A 14,285-nucleotide genomic window follows, 5' to 3' on the forward strand; every position below is an offset into this window, starting at 1 on the left:
ATACCTCAGACAAGATATTATTATAGCAACCCAAATGGTTATGGGGAGAGAAATGTTTCCCTCTTTTTGATGGATAGAAAATAAAAACGATCTGAAGTTATAACCACTGATTAATGCTTTCAACAGCTCCCCCCCCCCCCCCCCCCACACACACACACACACACACACACACACACAGACAAACACATGCATACAAAACAAAAATGTGTCTTTTTTCATATTGACCTGATAAATTAAACTACAGTTGTGAATGTGTCCATCTAGCTCTATCATTATGAAGGCTGTAATTTGGAGGAAATTATCCTCAATATGTAGTGAGTGAGTGAAGAAAGGCGGCCTTAACAACATCTAATCACTCTCCGTAAGCGAGGCTGTTAAAGGCCCGGGTTTGAGAGCAGAAAAGACACACACCTGATGTTTGTATTCAACATCCAAACCAGCAACTTAAAGGGGACATATTATGAAAACAACACTTCTCCTGGGATTTGGGGTGTTGTTTTGGGTCTCTGGTGCTCCCACACGCATACAAACTTTGAAGATACTCTGTACATGAATTTTTGAGTGAGCTATGCATTTCTGAAAGTACCCCGCCTACAGTTACCAACGAGCGAGTTTCGGCGCCTCCTCCTACGTAGGAATGGGGCACAGTTGAATATTACCTCCCACTTCCTCTCTCCCCTCCAATCAGAGCATAGTGCTGATATTGTGGACCAGCGGACGAGCAGCTCCGGCGGGGGGAACAGCTCCGGGAGTACAGTCCCTTTCTCTGTCGGACTGCCACCGAGCTCCCACCGCCGGAGCTGCCGGACTCGCGGCAGTCCGGAGGAGGAGAGATAGAGGAGAAAGGGATTGAACTCTCGGAGCTCAGCTGCCGGACTGCCGCCGAGCTACCCCTGCTGGACTTTTCAGCTCCCGGAGGACAACCGCCGGAGCAGCCGGAAAGCTTCGGCGGCAGTTCAGCTCCCGGAGTACACCGCCGAAGCTTCGACGGTGGCAGTCCGGCAGCTCCGGCATGGGCAGCCTTTCTCCTCGATGTTGCGGTTCATGGACCCCAATTCTTCTCAACCATGGCCGAGATATCCCCAGCTACGAGTCTTTACTTGTTGTGGAAGTACCAGAGACGTCAGACGCAGTCTTTATGAATCATAATATCATCCGAGGCGCACATAGCTTTTTGGCCTTGATATTAGATATAATATTATATAAATACCCATACATAATATTATTATTATATTATATTATATTATGTAGCTATAGTCCCCAGGAGTCCGCAAATAGCAACAATCCCTTCTCCTCCATGCTGTGGTTCAGTCTGACAGCTCATTGGTCAAATGGCAGCAGCTCATTTGCATTAAAGCTACAGACACCAGAAACAGCGCATTCTGAAGGGACTGAAATTCATAGGGGAATAGCGGTAGGCGAGATTTTTTTACCCAGTGTGTCTGATTGTTTTTGCTATATCCAGCAAACAGCTTCAAAAACATGTTTTCTGGAACTCAAATACTATAACTGTTAACTTGTTGTGAAAACGCAATAATATGTCTCCTTTAAATGGTTCCTTTAGGATCCTGCATGTTGCCATTGTCACTTTCCACACAGATGCTCACTATTTACAAATAACAACTTTTTTTGAATAGTTGTTGACGTCTCTAAAGGATGAAATATACTACGGCTTTCTACTTTTGTGTTTCAATTTTATTTTGTGGAGAAAAAATAAATCTTCTCCAAAAAAAGTATGTGTGCGTGTGTGTCTGTGTCTATGGCTGTGTGTGTGTCTGTGTCTGTGTGCATCTGTTTGTGCCTGTGTGTGTATCTGTGTGTGTGTGTGTGTGTGTGTGTGTGTGTGTGTGTGTGTGTGTGTGTGTGTGTGTGTGTGTGTGTGTGTGTGTGTGTGTGTGTGTGTGTGTGTGCTTGCACTTGCGTGCGTTCGTGTGTATGTGTGTGTCTATGTGTGTCTGTGTGTACCCCCAAACTAAGACATTACATTGAGAAGACGGAGCAGAAGGAGCTGTCTTGTAGCCAGGGGGCCTCCTCTGTTCCGGCTACACTCGGCGACCCCCCCCCGATGGGAGAGAGGCTGACCTCAGGTGATCCAAAGAGACACGGCGTAACAACCCAATTACAGCAGAGGCTCCCTACACTCAGGCAACTACAAACTTTTATACTTACAGAAAACCGACTCTTTCTCTACAATGCTTCCCTCCCCGACACTGTCTTTGCTTTGTGTCGTTTTCTGCAGCTGCAGAAGGAATCATTAACTTGTATATCTATGGTGAGAAAATTACCACCATGTTATTTCAGGGGCTGTAATCGTACCGGAAAACGCTCGGCCCGCCCCCCCCCCCCAAAATACAACAGCAACAAGAACAACAGGCAGCGAAACAATGTATTCCAAAATCGGTCTTTCTGCTATTGATTTGCATGGAGCGTGCATGTATATGTATGCGGGCCCCACAGAGGGGTTTGAGTGCATCCATTGAATGCTTCCCGAGCCGGGCCCCTCTCAGCCCGCAGCCCTTCTCCGGCGCAGTAATTGGTTTGCAGCGTCATAAATAAATAAATGGGAAGTGATTCTCATGTTAGGCAAACAAAACAATCCTGAGAGTGCGCTCGGCACACAGACAGGCGCGCCGCGTGTAAACATTCGCCCGTGGAGGAAAAATGCGTGACTGGAAAATAATTTTAATTGTGGGAAACAAAAGGTCATTAACTGTCATTTAGATAATGATAATAACAATAATAATAATAATAATAATAATAATAACAATGATAGTAATAATGATAAGGTACCTGTTTTATATTTAAAAAAAATGCCAGAAATAAATTACTCCAAAATGGTTAATGCAAAGATAGTGTTGGTGCATTTGAGGGGAGGGAGAGAGGGAGAGAGGGGGGAGAGAGAGAGAGGGGGGGGGGGGGGGGGGGGGGGATACTACAGAGGATTTGAGGTTGCCAGGTTGGTGGCACTAGGCATGTAAAAGAAGGAAGGAAACAGAATTTTGATCGGTATTCAATACAACTCTCCCACTTTCAGTACTTTGGCCAACCAGATTGAAAAGAGATTTGTATTGATGAAATCAAAGTTGAGATCATCAATTTTATCAATAAAGTGATAGTAAAGGGGCAGGGACCAATTTAAGTATATAAAAATTGGTGTACAGAAAAAATGGTTTGTCTCTTGGCTGTCGTACACATTTAATCATTTGATGTTAACGTTGACATTTTTACTTACTAGGTATATTTGTGCGTGTCTCGATTTAGTTAATAGCCGTTACCCTCCGCAATGCATTTAATCAATATAAGTGCTACAAGACCATGCTTCATCAGAGCCCAAGGACAAATATATGCTATTTTTATGTTATGTTTTTGTCTCGACCGAGACTATTATAACAGTTAACAGTCGAACAAAATCAAAAACAAAACCAGAACAAATAAAACTGACACAACAAAATAATACATAACACCCACACGCACACACAGGCACAGCACACGCGCACACACACACACACGCACACACACAAGCACATGCACACACACAACCTCACCACACAGGGAACCTCACCACACAAGGGGGAACACTGTCGCATGCCCCCCGACACACACACACGCCGTCTCCATCAGAACGCGTTGCCAGGACGAGACTGCAGAGAAGAGAAAGAGACGGCCCATCTCCCTGACTGTCCTGCCGTCTATCGTTGCCGTAGCGATCCCCCCCACCACCCCTGCCTTGTCACCGGGCTACATAACCATCAGCAGTCTCTCCTTGAGGTGTCAGCAACCGTGAAAGCATTTCGCCCCAATTAGCAAGTTACGGCTCCATTCAAAACGCTATCAGGGCCGGCATAAAGAGGGCATCGATCATCCAACGCGTCCCACCTTCAATTAACGTCAACACCGGCTCTTAGCCAGTCAGATGCGCAGTAAGTGGGGCAGCTGGGCCATCTTTTCCCTTTCGCCTTTTTTTTTTTTTTTTTTAAAAGGAGCGTTCATTTTTGTATATTTATTTATTTATTTTAGATATGATATTGTCTCACGTTATTATCCTGAAATTCTGACTGGCCAATTACATGAAAACACGGTGCTAGCGTATCATTACGACGTGACAGCTGCAGCACTTAATGGACGGGGAAGGATTTGTTAAATCAAGCCTGGCAATGACAAAGGGGTCGCGTGGGGGTCGTTCCAAGTGAATCGCTTCCGTTTAAAAAAATAATCTGTTCTTTTTTTTCTCGTCGGGAGAATAGAGGGAATGCTGCGCCTGCGGGTGACTTGAGTTGAACAGAAAGCAGATATTGCGCCTGTTATGAATGTGTTTCTTTGAGTATCATAACCGTATTCATTCATTAATTATCATAGGCAGGGTAAACAACAAAACCAAACAAATGTTATCAACATATTTTTTGACCCCACATCCTGGGTAGATCGATCCAAACTTTATGTATGAAGGTAAGGAAATTACATATATGTACAAATATATACATATATATGTGTGTGAGTATATACCTGTGTGTGTGTGTGTATATGTGTCTGTGTGTGTGTATGTATGTGTTTGTGTGTGTGTATATATGAATGTGTGTGTTTGTATGTGTGCGTGTGTGTGTGTGTGTGTGTGTTTTGTGGGTACATATATGTGCGTGTGTGTTTATGTGTGTGTTTTGTTTGTATATATATGTTTGTGTGTGTGTGTTTTCGTGTATATATGTGTGAGTGTGTGTGTGTGTGTTCATGTGTGTGTGAGCAGGTGCCGTTACCTGGGTGGGGGGCAGCGGCGGCGGTGGGGGCGGGGCTGGGGGCGGGGCGTCAGTAGGGGCGGTTGGCGTCCTTCGGCCTCTTCAGCTGCACCTTGAGTCTCTTCATGCCGATCTGGAAGCCGTTCATGGCCTGGATGGCGGCCTGGGCGCTGGACGGGTTGTCGAAGCTCACGAAGCCTGAGGGGGGAGGAGCCAGCAGAGGGGGTGAGGGTGGAGGGAGACATCCGGGCGAGAGACAGACAGGGAGAGAGAGAAAGACAGAGAGAGAGTGCTACTAGAGGCGTTGAAAGGAGGGCGAGAAGAGCCACCAGAGGGGTGAGGGGCCGGAAGACATCCGGGGAAGAGACAGTCAGAGTGAGAGAGAGAGAGAGACAGTCAGAGGGAGAGAGACAGTCAGAGGGAGAGAGAGAGAGAGAGAGACAGTCAGAGGGAGAGAGAGAGAGAGAGAGAGAGAGAGAGAGTGAGAGAGAGGAGAGAGAGAGAGAGAGAGAGAGAGAGAGAGAGAGAGAGAGAGAGAGAGAGAGAGAGAGAGAGAGAGAGAGAGAGAGAGGGAGAGAGAGAGAGAGAGAGAGAGTCGTACGAGAGGCGATGAAAAGTGTGTGTGGGGGGTGGCGGAGGGGTAACCCCCGTCCAGATGGGGGTGAGTGGTAGGGGGACATCGGGGCGAGAGATAGCGGGAGGGGAGAGCCATAGGTAGAGAGAGAGAGCGAGAGAGTCGTACGAGAGTCGGTGAAAGGGGGAGGGGGGGAGAGAGGTGTAGCGGAGGGACAATAGCCGGCCTTTTAATCCCCGGCTATAATATAATAGCTCTTTGTTTTCTTTCTTTGCCAAAGTTAATTAGAAATGTTCTGAAAGGTGAACCGAACGGAGACAGAGGGAAGGGGCTGATTAACCCCACCTGTGGCTTCCTGCGGCGTGCAAGCGTGCTCGTAGGTGACTGTGTGCAAGCGCACGCATGTGTGGGCGTGTGCACGTAGGTGTGAGTATGCACGTAGGTGTGAGTATGCACGTAGGTGTGTGCTTGTGCACGTAGGTATGTGCAAGTGCACATAGGTGTAGGCTCGAGCACATAGGTGTAGGCGTGTGCACGTAGGTGTGTGCAAGTGCATGCAGGAGTGGACATGTGCACGTAGGTGTGAGAATTGCCCGTAGGTGTGGTTGCACGCCCGCCAGTGTGGCTTTGAGCGGTGGGGGAGGTGTAGGTGTGTGTGTTGTCCATGTGTGCGTATGAGAGCATGTGTGTTGTGTGAGCGTGAGTGCAGAACGCTGTTGTGTGGCCGTAACTCTGGATACAGAGTGGTGGTCCCGTTACTAGACCCAGTGTGTCTGCCGCGGACTGCTGACCGTGTGTGTGAAGAGCACTACTGAGGGGGTCAAGGTGTCACCGCTGGGGCTGCTGGGGCCCCCCGTGTCTCAGGAGGAGAGAATGGCCCCCCCCAGTGTCTCAGGGGGAGAGGAGAGAGGCGGCCCCCCCACTGTCTCAGGGGGAGAGGAGAGAGGCGGCCCCCCCAGTGTCTCAGGGGGGGAGAGGAGAGAGTGGTCCACCCCAGTGTCTCAGGGGGGGAGAGGAGAGAGGCGGCCCACCCCAGTGTCTCAGGTGGGCTGCGGGGAGTAGGGATGCGGCCCTTCAGTGGTGGTCTAATCGGGGTTCTGAGGCGAGACGGGCCCCCAGCCCCCCGACCCCCGGCTGCTGCCCCCCCCCCCCCCCCCCCCCCCCCCTCGCCCGTCTTATCACACACCTTCCCTGATTGACGGCCCACCTTTTCTCTTTTTTCTAAGCTCGGCTGCCAACTGATTCGGATCGGGGCGCCGTGGGTCCAATTTAATTTTGGGGGGTTGGGGGGGGGGGGGGGGGGGGGGGGGGGGGATAGGGGGGTAGGTGTCAGCACAGCCGCTGTGATAAGGTTGCTGTTTCTTTTTTTTACTAAACCTTTAAACAAACCTAGCTGGTGAGAGCCTGTCAGTTGGCAATGCCAACCCCAGAACCCTCACCCCCACGCAGACACACACAAACCTCTGCTTCCCATTTTGATAATGCTCACATTTAAATCACTGTGCCATTAAAATTGCTGCGGGATGAAAAGAAAAATGTAAATTTCCTGGATATTTAAATTCCCAAAGTATTTTTTTTCATTTCGATGAACACGTCAAATGCAAACAGTAATGACGCTGGTTCTATTAGATTGTGTTGAATAAATGCCATGCAGTTTATTTTAGGACTGCGCCTCTCTGTAGAAGAGAGCTCTGTGGGTCTGAGATGGAAGTAGACGTAACAAAGGATTACCGTAAAATGGCAAATGTCAAAGATTGTTTTCTCTTTGGACTGTACCGTCGCTTATTCACTTCCTCCCTGATTAAGGGAGATTCCTCGACTGACATTATAGAAGGAAGCGACATTTTCATTAAGTTATATTATTAGATATTATTTGGACTGTGAAATGTTACAAATATAACGAGAAACAAGTCCACCTTTTATTAATGTCTTGTCGAGTTTGTGTGTGTGTGTGTGTGTGTGTGTGTGTGTGTGTGTGTGTGTGTGTGTGTGTGTGTGTGTGTGTGTGTGTGTGTGTGTGTTGTGTGTGTGTGTGTGTGTGTGTGTGTGTGTGTGTGTGTGTGTGTGTGTGTGTGTGTGTGTGTGTGTGTGTGTGATTGTGTGTGTTTGCATGTGTCCTCAGAGGACTTTCTTGGAGCGGCTTTCAAAATTAATTTTCCATTAAATTCCAGCTAATTCCTGATAAAGAGATTTGCTTTGATCACACCTGAATGTCAATATTGACCAAGTCAACAGAGTGGATTAAAAGCAAAGTGAAATCCCTACAGCCCCAACACCACTGTAATCCTCATTAGCTGCAGACCTCTCTGTTCTCTCTTAAAAATCATTTAAAAGGCCCTCATTGACGGATGACGAACACACAAACACTGTCCACTTGTGTGAGCTCTCACACAGACATGAGCCCCCTCGACAGCTCTACAAGTTGATACTATCACCAATATACTGATGAATCCAACGTGGAGATTAGCGTGGAAACAATAAGGGGAATCAACCCCCCATTGAGCCGAGAATAGAGAGAGAGACAGAGACAGAGACAGAGACAAAGACGGAGACAAAGAAAGAGAGAGAGAGAGAGAGAGAGAGAGAGAGAGAGAGAGAGAGAGAGAGAGAGAGAGAGAGAGAGAGAGAGAGAGAGAGAGAGAGAGAGAGAGAGAGAGAGAGAGAGAGAGAGAGAGAGAGAGAGAGAGCAGTTACACAGTGCAACTAATGCTAAATAAATGCTCCAAAAAGCGGGATGATAATTTGACAAATTAAAAGCTGACAGATCCCTATCTCTCTCACACCCCCACATTAATTAGCCCAAACAGTTTATTCATTACACAATCACAGGGGGCACAAAAAAGTGACAAATCATCACGCAGGTGGCAATGTGCTTTGGGCTAACCTATGTTTTATTTTGATGTGTGAGGAAGTGCTTGAGGGTTAGAGAAGCCTGGTTGAGTGATTGATTGATACCTCACACATTTTCACTCACACAATTTATATCTCTGTATATATTTATATAGACATAGAAAAAGAGATATATTCTCACATATTTCTTATTTATAAAACATATTTATATTGGTTTTTAGCACTCTATTCCAGCCAACTTCTTAATTAATAGCTTGGGGGAAGGGGGAGGGGGGATGGGGGGTGGGGAGACCAGGGGAGAGACAGATGAGGTAAGCCCCCCATCGTCTTTGACAGCCGGTGATGGATGGAAAGTGACAGTTGGTTGCGTATGTTTAGATTAGAGCGGATCAGGTCTTGCAGGCGGCCGATGTTAAAGAGACAGGAGGCCAGCGGATCATAGGAAGGAAGGACGCAGGGACAGTGAAGGACAGACTCTTAAAGGAGACGTCCACGGTGACCGCGAGAAGGCCAGCTTTAGTGAAAGACTGAAATCAGGACATTTAGCGGAATCCAGTGTTCCCTCTCTCTCTCTCCCACCTCTCTCTCTCGCCCGGCCTCTTTGTCTCCCTCTCTCTACGCCTGTCCTGGGTGGTGTCTGGGTGGTGCTGCTATCCAACTGGATCGACACAAAGGCCCACACAGGTCTATTTTTATCTCTTCAAGACCCCTGATTTCACCTGCTGCCCCCACCCTCCACCTGCACCCCCAGCCTGCACCCCGTCCTCTATCCCCCTCCCCTCCTCCACCCTCCTCCACCCAATGAATAGCTTGGGTGAGAGGAAGGGATGTGGGAAGTTCAGGGGAGGGGAGATGTGTGTGAGTGTGTGTTTCTGTGCGTGTGAGAATGTGCGTTTGTGTGTGAGTGTTAGTGTGTATGTGAGTATGTGTGCGTGCGTGTGTATGTATGCATGTGTATGTTTGTGTACGTGCTTGCGTACGTGTGGCGTGCGTGTGTGCGTGCGTGCGTGTGAGTGTGCATGTGCAGGGCAGTGATGGTGAGCTGTTGCCTGACTGCTGGAAGACATTGATGGGATAAGAAGAGACATAAGGATGGCCGGTGATTGCCTTAAGAAGGCGCATCAGAGTGGACCATGAGCAGCCACTGAGTGAATGGTAATCACCCAGAGACCGGTGGGTCAATAGACCGATCGCTCGCCGGCGGTCTGCCTTGTTGTATATGCCCATGAGCTCAGCCCACGGAAGGCATCATCGACACTTCACGTCTCACTCCCCTGTTCCCTCTCTCACTCCTCCCCTGGCCTCTGTCTAGCGCCTTCTACTCTCTCTCGCTCTCCTCTCGCCTCTCTATATATATCACCTTCCACTATCTCTCCCTCTCGCTCTCCTGTCTTCCTGTGTACCTGTTTCCCTGTCATCCTGCACATCTCTATTTCCTCCCACTTTGTCCTTCTCTCCGCTTGCCTCTCTCTCACACTCTCCTCGCGTCTCTCTCCCTCTCTTTTCTCTGTCTCCTCCTCGTCGCTCTATCCCTTCCTCCTTCCTTCTCCTCCTCTCTCCCTCTCGTCTTGCCTCCCTCCATCCTCTCCTCATCTCTCTCTCACCCTCCTCTCTCTCACTCTCCTCTTGCCTTCCTCTGTGTCCTCCTCGTCTCCCTCTCCTCCCTCCGCCTCCCCCTCCTCTCTCTCTCTCACTCTCCTCCCTCCCTCCCCTCCTCCCCCTCCCTCCCCTCCTCCCCCTCTCTCCCTCCCTCTCCTCCCGCCCTCCCCTCCTCCCGCTCTCTCCCTCCCTCTCCTCCCTCCCTCCCCCTCCGCTCTCCCTCTGCTCCCTCCGTCCGTCTCCCCCTCCCTCCCTCCCTCCCTCCCTCCCTCTCCTCCCTCTGTCTCCCCTCCTCTCTCTCCCTCTTGTCTGAGCCCTGTCAGTCTCCCACCCTCCTGTCTGCTCCGTGGCGTCCTCATTGGCGTGCGACGTCAACTTGAAAGTGTTAATTGTGACTCGATTAGGATCGACACGGGAATGAAAGGCAAAATAAACATTAATTGCAGGAGAAGCAGCAGGGGGTCCGCCGGGGAAGATTGGCAAACACACGCAGGCGCGGTGTAACTTCCTCCCTCACGGCGGCACCGGGGTCGTCTGCAAACTGAAGGAGGCAAGTAAAAAAAAAAAGAACTGTGACTCACCAAAACATTTGCTCTGATTGGTCGCGCGGTCCACGAAGACTTTGGCAGAGATGACGTTTCCGAAGGGCAGGAACATTTGCATGAGCTCCGTGTCTCCGAACTCCTGGGGCAGGTGGTAGATGAACAGGTTGCAGCCTTCTGGCCCTGGCAATGGGGTGGAGGTAAGGGGGTGGTGGGGCAGGGAGGGTTGGGGTGACGGGGGGGAAGGGGTTTGGGAGGAGGATCGATAAGAAAGCAGACGGGACAGAAAAAACAATAAGAGTTATAGAATAGAATAATATAACAGGAGTGATCAAAGAAAGGCTGTGATTGGCCCGATTGAGCTGACCGCTTAAACCGTCCGCATTACGTGTGTATTATGTGTGTATATGTGTGTATTATTTGTGTGTATTGTTATGTGTGTTCTGGTGGCAGCGCATGGAGGAGATGCAGATGGTGAACTCTGTTCCCCCAAACCCTGTGTAGGCAGCCCATAATTACTCTTCATCTCTCCCTGTCCACAGAGCCTGCTGCCAGCTTGGACAGAGTGTGCGTGCGTGGTGATGTGTGTGTGTATTTAAGAGAGAGAGAGAGAGAGAGAGATTGAGAGAGAGAGAGAGAGAGAGAGAGAGGTACAGACACAGACAGAGAGAGAGAGAGAGAGAGAGAGAGAGAGAGAGAGACAGACAGACAGACAGACAGACAGACAGACAAACAGACAGACAGACAGACAGACAGACAGACAGACAGACAGACAGACAGACAGAGAGAGAGAGGGGGGGGGGACCAGGTGAGGAGAGGGTGAGGCCCAGGTAGAGAGAGGAGCATGGACCAGGGGATAATGTGAGAATGTGACGGCAGGGTGGACGTGCTGAATGGGGTTCTGCTGCAGGGCTGTCTGTGTGCTTGGCTAGCTCTGCCTGCTGTCTAGCTGCTGCAGTTGATAGCCCAACAAGACGGGCAGGGGCTGGGTAGGAGGCTGATAAGACAGCAGCTTACTGTAGTGTCGCTGTCCCTCAGTGAGATAGAGGACATGCACTTGCATACACACATGCACGCACGCGTGTACTCACACACACACACACACACACACCACACCACACAACGTTACGCACAAAGACATACACATACGCACACACACACACACACACACACACACACACACAGAACCAGACACAGACATGCAGACACAGACATGCACGCACACACACGCAAGCGCTCTCACGCAAGCGCTCACACACACTTGCAAAGGCACAAAAAACACACACATTTAACACACACAGATACAATCACACACACACACACACACAGACATACATATGTAAGCTGTTGAAGAGTCTGACTCATATTTAGCCTTAGCTTCGGCTGATGAATTGTCATTTGTACAATCCACTGCTGAATTCCGTGTTCCCGAGAGCAGATCTTTACTTAACAAAAGCTGAACAGTGATTCAACTCTGTTCTCTATATGCTCCATTTGTGTAATTGAATTGGAATGGGACATATTTCATGGTCTCCCAGCTTACCACAAGAGTAGTGCTAATTCAGAGAGTCCAGAGTATAATGTTACATAACAGCACGTGTGTGTGTGTGTGTGTGTGTGTGTGTGTGTGTGTGTGTGTGTGTGTGTGTGTGTGTGTGTGTGTGTGTGTGTGTGTGTGTGTGTGTGTGTGTGTGTGTGTGTGTGTGTGTGTGTGCATGTGCGTCATAATATATATAAATCAATGGTAAATGTGTCCAAGGCAAGACACACACTTTTACAATGTGCTCTACGTGTGTTACAGTAGCTCCAGAGATCCTGACATGTTCTTCCCATGACCATGGAACACACAAACATAAACTAACACTTCCAGGAAAACACTTAATTATAAGACTGCCCCTATTGAATATTCATAGCAGTGGAAGCCTGTCTCACACAATCATACAGATGGATAATTGTGAGTGACAAACGGCAGAAGGGGAGTGATTTAGAAAGGCAGTATATCTTATGCTTTATTACATCTAATGCTGTGGCATAGGATCACTGGAGTTGGAATGGTAATAAATGATTGTGCATGCAGCTAATTAATCGAATGAATATTTATAACCACTTAAACACATTGTAATGGACTGATTAAGCAGTCCAACACTACGAGTTTGAATTAGTCCAGTTTTTGAATAATGAGTAACTTTCCATCTCACTGCTAATGTTCTTCTGTTTAAATGGGACAGACTTTTCCTCACATTTTTCCCTGGGCCAGCTTTTTTATTTCTTCCCTTTTTCCCGCTTCCTCGCTAATTCAAAGCAGCGCAGCAACATTAGAATGGAACATGGCAATTATCACGTTTTATCTTGGGTGGGCACGCTCACAAGCTTTCGCTCACACACACACACACACACACGCACACACACACACTCACTCGTGCTTACCTTCCCGCTGTTGCTGGGGTATGATGGTTGGTTGCTGGGTGAAGGCTTGGCTGATTGGCGCGTAGGCAGCGGGGTACGCTGCTGGATTCAAAAGGGGGGAACCAAAGTGGAATTATTCACGTCTTACATTTTCATATTTGACATAACACATATAACAAAAACTCTCACTAATCATTATTCCATTATTCACTTGCATCCACTCCAGAGGTCGCGCACACACACACACACACACACACACACACACACACACACACACACACACACACACACACCGCAACGACTGGTCGGCTTGGAGTCCCGCGACGTGGTGGGTAACGCAGCCCACAGAGAGAGAGACAGAGAGGTAGAACGACTGGAGACACGCAGTGGACGAGAGAGAGAGACATGCAGAGAGAGACACAAAGAGATAGAACGAGGGGACACACACACAGTGGACGAGAGAGAGAGACATGCAGAGAGAGACACAAAGAGATAGAACGAGGGGACACACACACAGTGGACGACAGAGAGATAGACAGAGTAAGAGAGAGGGAGCGTGAGAGAGAGAAAGACAGAGAGAGAGCGAGAGAGAGGGGGGGGGGGAGAGAGAGAGACAGAGAGAGACAGAGACAGAGACAGAGACAGAGAGAGAGAGAGAGAGAGAGAGAGAGAGAGAGAGAGAGAGAGAGAGAGAGAGAGAGAGAGAGAGAGAGAGAGAGAGAGAGGGGGAGATATAGAGAGAGGGGGAGATATAGAGAGAGAGAGCAGGGCGAGGTGAGGGATGGCTGCTGGAAGGAGATAGTAAGGAGAGACAGGTCACCTGCGTAGTGTTGCACGCCCGCATAAGCCTGCTGGAGGGGGTCCGTCACGGTCGGACTCTGTGCTGCAGAGAGAGGAAGAGGAAGAGGAAGAGGTGGAGGACGAGGAGGAAGGAAGTGGAAAGTGTGAGTTACAGACGGAGAGATAGTAATAGGCTGACAGACACACTTACACACTTACACACACACACACACACACACACACAGATAGCAGACACAGACACAGAGACAAACAGATAGACAGACAGACAGACAGACAGACAGACAGACAGACAGACAGACAGACAGACAGACAGACAGACAGGCAGACAGACAGACAGACAGACAGACAGACAGACAGACACACAGACAGACAGACAGACAGACAGACAGACAGACAGACAGACAGACAGACAGACAGACAGACAGACAGACAGACACAAACACACACACACAGACATACACAGAAAGACATACAGTGGTAGATGGATTTGCGAGCTGAGGTTCTTGTGTTTTTGTTTCCGCCATATTCATTACATGTGCGAGACGCAGCCGCTAAACTAGCAGCTGGCGGCGTGTAGTTCAGGCAACACCGAACACAAGAAATTAAACAGAAGACACTAAAACACACACACACACACACACTCTCAGCCACGGCTCCACAGGAGGTAAGATCACACATCAAGACAGCGGGTGTATGGTGATCACATCTCCCAGCTCTTAAAAAACATTCCTGTTGTGTCCAGATGTTTGGATCAAATATTAACAATGTTCCCCCTAAAAAAGC

The 14,285-nt window shown here is 48.8% G+C and overlaps 1 protein-coding gene across 1 annotated transcript in view; it reads right to left on the reverse strand.

The window, feature by feature from the left end:
* Positions 1-4,779: 4,779 nt before the first annotated feature.
* celf6 (CUGBP Elav-like family member 6) overlaps positions 4,780-14,285 on the reverse strand; it is a 148,009-nt gene continuing 138,503 nt past the window's right edge. Inside the window, exons 9-12 of the mRNA XM_030377656.1 lie at positions 13,522-13,584; positions 12,723-12,803; positions 10,335-10,478; positions 4,780-4,928 (exon numbers count right to left, since the gene is read on the reverse strand). Coding sequence (XP_030233516.1) covers positions 4,801-4,928; positions 10,335-10,478; positions 12,723-12,803; positions 13,522-13,584 — 416 coding nt within the window. The 3' untranslated portion in view covers positions 4,780-4,800. The remainder of the gene's footprint in view (positions 4,929-10,334; positions 10,479-12,722; positions 12,804-13,521; positions 13,585-14,285) is intronic.

The sequence above is a fragment of the Gadus morhua genome, chromosome 14 (assembly GCF_902167405.1).
Source record: "Gadus morhua chromosome 14, gadMor3.0, whole genome shotgun sequence".
NCBI lineage: Eukaryota > Metazoa > Chordata > Actinopteri > Gadiformes > Gadidae > Gadus > Gadus morhua.